Below are 11,115 nucleotides of genomic sequence, written 5' to 3' on the forward strand. Positions count from 1 at the left end.
TATATATATATATATATATATCGATTTATCCCATGTAGAATTAAAACAAGAATTTGATCCAAAAAATATGGTTATATATCTCTCTTCACAATAAAGACAAGAATAAAATGGAAGATGGAAAAAGCATATGTTCAAATGAAGTTATATATGTTGTTATTAGTTATAACCTTCAACTTAAGGATCCTCGTTTAATCATTAAGCCCATCTCATCTTCCATTGATCAAGAATAATTCGTCTAATCGACACACTCAACGATGACAAACTCGGAAATGACGTTGAAGCTTTTGGTCGACAAAAGAGATGGCAAAGTCATGTTTGCTGAAGCAAGCAAAGACTTTGTCGACTTCCTCTTCTACATACTCACATTGCCTATCGGCAGTATCACGAAGCTTCTTGCCAAAGAGCCGTTATCAGGCAGCCTCGGAGACCTTTATCAAAGCATCGAGAACCTAAACAACATCTACATACTAGAAAACAAAACCAAAGACACTGTTTTGAACCCAAAATCGCTATCTTATATTCCCAATCAAGATCTGCTCTTGTTATCCAAAGATTCCCCAACCATCAAAAAAAGGTTTTACACGTGCTCTAACGTTAACCGTCGTTGCAATATTGTGACCGAAGAGCCAAAGAGTGCGTGCCCTAATTGTCGGTATGCTATGTCAAATGAGATGACCTATTTCGTACCTGAGGCGGCTAAGGTGGCTGCAACCACGGAAGTTGGTTTTGTGAAAGAGGTGGTTACTTATATGGTCAGGGATGACCTGGTTGTGCAACCTATGTCCACCATCTCTGCCATAACTTTGCTCAACAAATTGAGCATCAAAGATGTGTGTGTTCTTGGAGAAAAAGAAGTCCATTTTGGGATGGCAGAGGTACGAATTCGTCCATATTTTCTTAAAGTTTATAGCTTTCATCTTCTTTTTGTTCTAGCCACCACAAAAGAAGCCAGCTTATGTCTAACCCAAGGGGGCTTCTTCAATAAACTCAAAATATGGTTAAAGGCCTAAATCAGAATGTGTTACAGGGGTTGAAGCTACTCAAGGCCTCGTTGGAATGCAAGAATGTACTGACTCGTGTATTCCTGGACTCCGAAGACCAGGTCAAAATTGTTTAAGCCAAGTACTTATCGTACGACTGTTCACCAAATTTAATAATGTACTATAACTTTAATTGATTGATAAGTATGTTCATATTTGTTCTTCGATTAATGAATCCAGTGAAAAAGTGGCCCAAAATCTAATGTGAATGCACGTAAGCATTCCACAAGACAAACAAGCAATCCATCACTAAAACTTTGTGCATAGAGTTCTTTCGAGACATGGGTGTAAAAGAAAAACGCTAAATTTAATATCAAGGTCGGTATACACATGCAAACGGACAATAAGGACGCACCTGAAGGAGACCAATTGACGACAAAGAATCTATTCCTTAAAAAGGTTTATATGAAACGGTTTAATAAAGAGATGTACAACCAATGTGTTGAGGTTAGAAGACAAAAGGTGCTGCACTCTGGTGCAAAATGGTTTGCAAGCTTTCAACTGAACCCTTGATACATTCTGCAAAAATATGTAGATCATAAACCTTTAGAAATATAGAAAATATGGAAGGTTGAAAATTAGAGTGACCATAAATGTGCAATAAGAGGTTGTTCATTAACAATCATCTTGATTCATGATCATTAACGAAATAACACAAGTTAATTGGAGGCTAACCAAACAAAACGAACCCACTATATCCCACAAAGAAGTAAGGTATGGGGGTTAGGATGCATGCAGATCTTGCCTGTAGAATAGAGAGCTTTTTTCCATGAAGACCCCGAGTTAAACAACCCAAAAACAAGTAAACCATTAAAATACGTCCAAAAGGAGTTGAAGAAAAACAAACCTTTACATTAGCGAAGTGTTAAACCAAACAACAGATTAAACAAACCGAGATAAAAATATTGAAAAAGGGGTTAAAGAACATCATGCATATCTTTAACACTTATGAAGTCATCGGGTGAACCAGTAAACTGTTCTCTAGACCATCCTATTGAACCGCTGTGCTGAGTCACCAGTTTAAAACAGGTTAACTTAACTGAAGGCTAGATCCATATTTTCAGATTACGAGATTATAGTTGTTCAACTAATTGTAAATTGAACATCCAAAGATCCAAGGTCGGAACGTCTTTATTGCAAACTGCAAGAAGCACAAAGAATTCCCTTCCCAACCCTAGTGAAGCCTGGTTTGTGGTGCATCAGGATGGCTCTTTTTATGTCTATTGGCAACAAGAGAATAATCAAGTTCACAATCACAACAAAATGACATGGTTTTGTAGGAGGCTATATTGATTATTTAGATATGCACATTGACTAAGACGGAAGTGCAACATCTTAGAAAAATTGAATACCTAAAGATCCAAAGTTCCATTAAAGAAATCAAGACCAATGCAAAATATATATACAAATTTCCAGAACCCTCATAAAGCCAATGAGTGGTGGTGCAAGGACACTCTTTATGTGTCTCTTTGGCAATCATAAAACAATCAATTTCTATTGCAAATTGATAGGAGGCTAGGTTCATATATTAGATCTGGAGATCGACTAAAAGGTGCAATTTCTTAGAAAATTTAGCATCCAACGTTCTAAGGTCCAAGTAAAGTATATTTTTTTTATTAATTGTTGTTTCTCAAACATGAGTGCGATCGTATTTTTTTGGAAGGGTCTAATTTTAAATTTATACAAGCTTAAACTAATCTTATACAAGTCTTGAAGTCGAGCCAACGATCACACTTATGCAAGATTGTAACACACCATAGTACTTGAGTCTATACAAGTCAAGCTAAAGCTTGGACATTGAACAAGCTAAACTCAAGCCCAACATTTCCATACTTTCAAGCACCACAAGAACTAAGCAAGCTCAAGCTCAGATCTGCTCACAGAGATCGCTAGATGAGACTTTATTGGTAGTAGTGGTGAGACAGTAACATGGTATTGTTGACTGACAAAAACCCAACTAAAGGGAGAAAGTCAAAACTTCACAAGTATTTGCACTTCATTACTTCCATATACACATGGATCACACATATATTTGCACTCCACTACTACCATATACACATGGATCACATTTGTGACTTTGTGAGTGCAGTCGTCACTTTCGGAAGTACAAATAACATTTTCCTTAAATACCCATAACCCATTAGTATAACTTAGCTATTGTATGTTTCTAGCATTAAGCATAATTATGTTTTCTAATCCAAATAGTTGTTTCAACCCGTGCCCCATAAATTTCAAAGTATTAACAGGTAAGTGCCACAGTACCTCGACGTTTTTTTCCAGCATCTTCTGCTGGGATGTTGCCAAGAGTGCAAAAATGAGAAATAGATGAGGTTGGAGAGATTGTATGAGATCCGATAATTGCACCGGTGCTACAAAGAGCTCAGCAATGCAACAAATTCCGAAGGTTCTTCATCTTGCTTCACAAGCTGTTCGTATGTTATTTAATTAAAAAAGAAAATTAGAGAAAGTGATCACATTAACTGATAGCATGTACACCACTGGCTAAAATAAAAGAGTTAAAAAAAACTATGTTTTTTAATTTTCAATGGAAACTAACCATGTCCATGACAAATTGAAAAAAGAAACACTATGTTTTGCAAAAACAATCTTGCAAGGCTATTTTTGATAAATCATGGAAATGTAAATGCAAAAACAGAACATTTTATTGGGCAATTTTCTTTTCAGAATTTGCTCGTTCTTGCAAAGTAGTTCCTTTTTTATTTTGGGATTTTCCAATAACAATGTTTTGTTTACAACTATAGGCAAGTACTATGGTTTTAAAAATCACTAATTAAAAGGAAGGACCATAATGTTAATGCATTCCATATAACCAATTAACCACATGGAAATAAAAAAAGCAAATCTTGACAAAGAAGGGGTGAATAGAACTTCTATAGAAAAATCTTTTTTAATTATCAGGAACATTCCATTGAATTTCACTGCATCATAGACCTTAATCATAGGTGCTGTAACATAGTTTTTAGGAAATCACGTTGTGAACATTATGGCAAACACTACTGCTTTGCCATCAATTTTGAGACAGTATAGCTTATGCAACAAATGAGTCAACTAAATGAAATTTGCTCTTACAGATGAATAACATTAGATAAATGCTATCTGGGTAAATGAAAAAAAAAACAACTTCCTATATCCTGAACCAGCATGTTGCATGGGTGATAGATTTATTGTATGAAGGGAGTACATTGCATCTATGGGCACCACTTTAAAGTGTATGTTCAATCATGAACAAATGGAACATGTTATAGCATAATAACCAAGAAACTACATATCTAATATAATTCGTTTGTTCCATAAAGATTGCAACAATTTCCATTTTAAGTTGTCTGATGAAAACTGCATCCTCGTGTATTAGTAAACTATTCAATGACTTATCTACCCATTGCCATTATCGAAAGACAAACTATTAAAACTATTTATTTTGCTATTTTGGCCTACAAGATTCCTCCGATTTGATGTTATTNGGGGTATAAGGTATTTTAGACATTTGATAAATAGTCAAAAACCTTCTTCAACTTTGTGTTGAGTCAAACATTAGAGTTGTCTTGGGATGGAAACAGTAATTGCTTTGACATGTAGATAATTTTTTAGCTAAATAAATCAAGCACCTACATTATGTAGCAAGCCAACATGAGAGATAAACTTATATAATGCAAAAAGAACAGGGAAACTTTAATGAGATAGTAAGTGAACAACTTCTAAATATCATTTGTACCTCAACATGAGTGTCCTTTGACAAGCCCATTTCAGAAAGAACCTTATTAATAACTTCTTTCATGGCCAAATCTGGCAACTCGGTACACCTTTTATTTGTCTCAAGGAGACTCCCGTTATCATGCCTGAAAGCTTTTCCCACCCATAAATACAGAACAGAATCCCCATCCTTTACAGAACCTGAACCAGGAGTGACAAAAACAAACATACATCGGGAATCCATATCATCAGTGTAAAATCTCAGAACCTTCTCCAAGCTAGGCCATTCAAGTACCACTACTTGTTGCTTTACATCATGATGTGCAGATTCACTCTCCACTGGTACCAAGAAGTTGTGTGTTTCTTTCCTCTTTGAAGGCCAATTTTCTTCTGAAGCTTTAGATGTTTGATCAAACCCATCTCCACCATCCAAAGTGTTTGAACATGAAGAGCAATAACCCTGAAGAAGAGATTCTTGGTTTAGTCCCTTTTGTTTAAGTCGTAATACATTATTTTCATCAGATTCAGTGGCTAAACAAGCATTGGCTTCTCCTCCAGCAACATAACTTGAATGGGCCTCTTGACCCTGTGAATCATCACATGGTATTGGTAGTTTAAGGCATTTCAGGGTGCCCCCTCTGCGTTCAGCGATGGAAAGAGAAGACCGCTTTGACGGTGATAAGACTGACTGGAAAGATGTGTTTGAAGTAAAATTGACATCAATAAATTCAGAAGTTTTAGATATGGAATGAGGAGAGAGTTTAGTTGGAACAAGTGATAAATTTGACAAGGTTGATAAAGTGGAAGAGAAAGCATGAGTGTATGAAGATATTGAAGGAGATGCAACCGGTGAATCAGAATAACATTTGGAGCTAATGCTTGAATCAGAAGATATAGAATCGGGAGAAAGATAGGGAGGAGAAGATGATGAAGAAGAACCAGAAGAAAATGATGGTGACAATGATGATGTTGAAGAGAAAAGAACTGGTTTAGACAGTGGATTAAAACTCCTCTCTGAACCTACAAGCAAAGCTGAATCAGGGTAAACTCTGGATGGGGCAGACTTAGAAGCTAAGACAAACTCCTTCATGTTTCCATATGCAAATTTACGTCTTAATACACTCCAACTGTTTTCTCTAGCAGGGAGGTGAGTTTCTTGGTCAGTTTCAGATGATGCAAATGGAGGCACAAATCCACCAATGATTGCTTTCTGAATGATCTCAAAGTCAACATTGTATGAATCAACTATTCTCTCGCCCGGAGTAGCCTTAGATAATTCAACTATATCAATGCCTGATTTGTCCATCAAAGGTAGGAGAGTGGAAAAAGCATCCCAGAAGTATGAAGGCTCTTCCCCTTCCTTAACTACAACAATAGGTCCCTGAGCTTTTTCATACCGAACAATCTGACAAACAGCACCTCTTGCCTCTCTTTCCATAAGAGATTCACATTTCTTGCCGATCCAGATATAGATTGTTGAAGGTATGTGCATAATGAATGCACCTCTAGAATCCAGAGCAGCTGGAGAAGGTACATTTAACATTTTTGGAACAAGATGCAAAGGGTCGTATGACGAATGAGGAGCGATTCTATATAACCTAAGTAATGAGCTTGGGCTCAAAGGAAATGCATGAACCCTTTTTTGACATTGCAACAACTGGCATGCAAACCCCATATTTGGATCAGCAATCTCTCTAGCTGCCTTTACATATTGAAAAGCATCATCAAAGCTTTGTCCTTCTCTCCACATACGATAAGCGATTACCAATGAAGTGGATCGTGAAACCCCTTGACAACAATGTACGAAGACTTTTCCACCTTGACCTCTAACATCTTCAAAGTAATCAAAAACATCATACAGTATACTTGTGATATCCTCTGAAGGGCTATCTTGTAACCATAAAGTTCGATAAACGAAATTTCCCTTAAAATATTCAGGGCAGACAAAGCCTACACAATTGAGAACATGAGTAATCTTATGCTGTTTAAGTATGTCTTTATCTCTTGCAACAGCATCACCACCAAGGAAAATGTGTTCAGCAACCTTTGAACACTCCTTATCAAAAAATGCAATCTTATCTCTTTTGGCAAGACCAGCATTCTTATCTGGAATTCTTTGAATTGATGACAAATCAAGCTTTAACCTTTCACCACCATTATTCAAGTCTCTACCACTAGGTGTGCTAGGAATTGGCCATTCACCAACATCATCTGAACCCGCTCTTGGCCACTCATCTAAGCTCCGTCTAGCAATCGCCAATGGTGGCAAACATGAGCGACCTTTACTATTTGATCTAGGAGTTAATGGGACAGGACACCTTCGATTCTGGCCACCATTACTAGCATTCAGATCTACACCGTCTTTCACACTGTCAGGATTAAGTGGTGGCAATGACACATGAGAAGAGGACCATGAAGCTGACCGCCAATACATTTTCCGGTTGCCAGAAATGGGATGATGGAGTTGTGAACCACCATTGCCACTGCCACTGTTGCCACTATCCCCACCAGCCTCATCCTCTTTTCCTACCATTCCACTTAAAATTCCAAATTATTAACCAAAATCCACACTTGAGTGATCTATATAACGTAGTGTTTTGTCACTAAACCGAAAAATGCCAAAGCCAACACCTTAATAGAATTAACAAATATCACCTGCGACCCGATTAGCACATAACCATCAAAAAGATAATCGAATAAAAACGGATACTAAATCAATCAATAAATACAATTACCCAGGCTTATCGAACAGGAAATTTCTAAACTCTAATAACACGCACAAAACCAAACAACAGAATAAAATAACATAGTTTATGGATCTCAGTCCTGGAAACAGGAAATATATACGTAATATAAGCCGAAATTGACGAAAACAAATGCAATTCCATACTGATTTCTAGGGTTTGTCAGAAAGATCGAAAATACGCGTCTGTATATGCAATCATGATTAAAAAGGAAAGACGAAAGATTAAGGACTTACAGTTTATGAAAATCGAGAGGGAAAATGGAGATGAAAGAACGGGAAGTCTGATTAGCAAAGACGAGTGTGAGATTCTTGAATTATAAAAAAACAAAATTTCAATTCCCAAACTTTTGATACGACTCGGAAATTAATAAGAAAAGAAAAGGACCTTCAACTTTCGATTCTCTCAACAAGGGGCAGTGAGGTTTTGTGGAACGTTCTATTTATTTTTCAAATACTACAAATCATAAACGCCCATTTATCAATCGCTTATTTGTGTAAGCATTTAACAAGACACATTATCTAATCAGATGAATATAATAAGAATTAAAATTTTATACGGTAAGAACAAAACAAAAACTAAAAGTCTTACCCGGTAAGTGAAAGCAACGACCCTTACCACGGTAAGTGATTACCGGATAAATTGTTGCATGTTATGTCATTTTGATGAACTAAAATTTTACCCGATAAGTAAATAATAATATTAAATTTTACTGGTAAACACTTACTAAATAAGTATTTGGTAAACAGCCGGACATGTTTGATTTGCTAACCAAATAATCTATCTGTTTAATCAATTTTATTTTTAAATTGAATTTTTATTTTAATAAGAATTTATGTAAATATCTTGTTCATTTACCTAAAAAATATTCTTCACACAAAAAAAAAAGAATTTGAAAATCGAGTTCCGATTAATTAGATTGATAAAATGATTAAAAAGAAATTTTGGTTGAGAAGATGAATTATTTTAATTAATTTTCTAATAATTAAATAGGTATTTGAGTATTAATTTAAAATTTTAACTACTAATTATAAAAATTGACTTTGTGGTTAGGTTTTTTAACGAGTTAGATTTATGTGGCTGCATTTTTAATGAGTTGGGTATCTGTGATGAGTGTTTAAATGTAAATATTCAGTTTTAATTGGGTTCTTATCAAAACTTGTTACTATTTGTATAATCCATTTATATTTTTCAATAATCATGGGTGATTATAAGATTAAGGGGCCGTTTACCAAACACTTATCTTATAAGTGCTTACCGGTAATATTTAACATTATTATTTACTTACCCGATAAGATTTTTGTCCACCAAAACGACATTGTATGCAACAATTTACCCGGTAAGCGCTTACCGTGGTAATAGTCGTCGCCCTCACTTACTGGATAAGACTCTTGATTTTTCTCTCGCTCTTACCGGGTAAGATTCTTGGTCCTTACTATATTCATCCGGTAAGATAATGTTAATTGGTAAGCGCTTACACGGGTAAGCGTTTGGTAAACGACCCCTACATTTTTTTTACTAATCCTTTTTTGACTCTATGCTCGACAAACACAGAATGTCCTTTACATGACTTGTGTAAAAGGGCATCTCGCATAGCAGATATTGTGTATATATTAGTTGTTCGGGAAATTTTACACGAAGTTTTTGGTAAACTTGCATCGGTTGGGAGGAGATGAAGACTATGAGTTTCAATGAAACCGACGCCTTCAAGTTTAATCGTTTAGAAGTTTATGTGCAAGCTAAACCATGGTCAAAGTCAAATTACGGGTTCATAACTCTATTAAGTACAAAGAGGGCAATTTTTGACTTGTGTTTATGATAGATCTGAATGATTAAATCCAAATTTGTCAACGATAAGGACAGTTGTCCAAGTTGAGAATATAACTTTTAGATCTAGTTCATAACGTTATTGATAAATGACGTTGAACGGTTCAACATAATGCTTGGACTAGACCTTGGTTACAAATCAATGTAATGTGCAACTAAATTTATTGTTTATATTTATTACATATACTATGTTTAAGGGTTGTTTGTTTACCTCTTAATAGTTTCATTAAGAAGCAGTCTTTGAATCGTTAAGAGATGAATCTTGTTTGGCAAAAAAAAAAAATCTGCCTCTTAATGATTCTAAAACTCTCTGAATGATTTTGTATCTTGTGCCTCCATTCACCGTTCAGCGCCCTAATTTCGTTGCAAATAATTACCAAACAATTATATTTCATTTTGCACTATCATAAGAGCTTCTTAATAATTATGACCATTAAATCATTCTGCATCAGATCATTCAACAACTGCCGAACAGCTCCTTAGTCCATAAGATATCGAAATTTGTATAAATACAATTAGTTTTCATAATGGGCTAATGTTATGAACAGTGGTCTTGTTACCAAATACTGACATGAAATGTATGAAATACATAAGTAAACAGTTACCAAAAATTGCAAAGAGTTAATAATCATAGTAAATGAGCAAGAAATTTGGGGAAATGGTATGAAATTAATGTAAATGCATATGTTGATTTAAGACAAACAAAAGCAGGTCATTAGCGTGATCATAGTTCATCACTAATTGCAGCATCATAGGGGCCGTTCACCAAACGCTTATTCGGGTAAGTGAATAGCAAGTCACATTACCTTACCAAATGAATATGATAAGGACCAATAATCTTAACCGGTAAGAACGAGACAAAAACCATAAGTCTTACCCGGTAAGTAAAGACGACGACTCTTACCATAGCAATCACTTACCGGGTAAATTGTTGCATACGATAGTGTTTTGATGAACTAAAATCTTACCAACTAAGTAAATGATAGTGTTAAGATTTTACCGGTAAACGCTTACCAGATAAGTGTTTGGTAAACGACCCCATATATTATGTTGGCTCATACATCATATAAACATTAGGATGTTTGTTTACTTACGTGTTAGTCCATACATTAAGTATTGTTTGTTGTGACAAGTTGCAAATGTCGATAATAACTTGATAGATACAAGAAATTGGAGCCTTGTTAGGATGAGTTTTGAACCAGGTACCTACATGCTTAAGGATATATCGGTCATAGTGACGGAATAAATATATATCGAAGATAACTATATATGAAAATAGAAGTTGATTTTTGTCCAAGAATTGTCAACAAGACGAGTAGACAAAACCAAGTTAAATATTGGCTTATTAAGACAAATACATCATATCTGTTAGAGCTACAATAATTTTCTTGTATATGTACTATATTATAAGGCATTTGATAAAAACTCTTAAAAACTATTTTTTATGCATGAAGTACTACTTGTATATGCATATTACTTAAAATTCAAGATTACAAGTAAAATGTGCAAAAGTACAACTTATTAAAGCTTCATGTTTGAATTCGTGTAACTAACTGCAGATAAACATAATAAAATAAAGAATAAATATCTCATTTTAAATATAAAAATCTAAAATATAATTAGGATAATTATTAACGTCTACTAAAATACTTAATTATTATCAATACAAAAATTATAATATTAAACAAAAATTAAAAAAAATGAATTAAAGAAATATACAAAAAACAAGAAATTTTAAATAGTTAGTTTGGTACTAATATCAATATTTTTTTCATGTTTTATGATATCTTTAT

At 34.7% G+C, this 11,115-nt stretch overlaps 2 protein-coding genes across 4 annotated transcripts; one reads left to right on the forward strand and one right to left on the reverse strand.

The window, feature by feature from the left end:
- The first annotated feature begins 221 nt into the window (after positions 1–221).
- LOC112526966 lies at positions 222–1,154 on the forward strand. The gene is made up of 2 exons (XM_025137422.1): positions 222–875; positions 1,028–1,154. The coding sequence occupies exons 1-2, from the start codon at positions 255–257 to the stop codon at positions 1,115–1,117; spliced, it is 711 nt and encodes a 236-aa protein (XP_024993190.1). The 5' UTR covers positions 222–254; the 3' UTR covers positions 1,118–1,154.
- Positions 1,155–1,286: 132 nt separating this feature from the next.
- Positions 1,287–7,823, reverse strand: LOC112526656 (protein-tyrosine-phosphatase MKP1-like). 3 transcript variants are annotated; one of them, XM_025137033.1, is made up of 4 exons: positions 7,732–7,823; positions 4,774–7,406; positions 3,303–3,466; positions 1,491–1,559 (listed from the first exon to the last, which is right to left on the reverse strand). In XM_025137033.1, exons 2-3 carry the CDS (start codon positions 7,282–7,284, stop codon positions 3,410–3,412), a joined length of 2,568 nt encoding a protein of 855 aa, XP_024992801.1. In that variant the 5' UTR covers positions 7,285–7,406; positions 7,732–7,823; the 3' UTR covers positions 1,491–1,559; positions 3,303–3,409. The 3 variants fall into 3 exon arrangements, 2 of the variants coding, with proteins under 2 accessions (XP_024992800.1, XP_024992801.1); XM_025137032.1 differs by lacking the exon at positions 3,303–3,466 and having other exon boundaries at positions 1,287–1,559; XR_003070623.1 differs by lacking the exons at positions 1,491–1,559; positions 4,774–7,406 and having other exon boundaries at positions 3,395–3,466.
- Positions 7,824–11,115: the final 3,292 nt, after the last annotated feature.

This window comes from Cynara cardunculus (genome assembly GCF_001531365.2).
Source record: "Cynara cardunculus var. scolymus isolate 2C chromosome LG 14, CcrdV1, whole genome shotgun sequence".
Classification (NCBI taxonomy): Eukaryota; Viridiplantae; Streptophyta; class Magnoliopsida; order Asterales; family Asteraceae; genus Cynara; species Cynara cardunculus.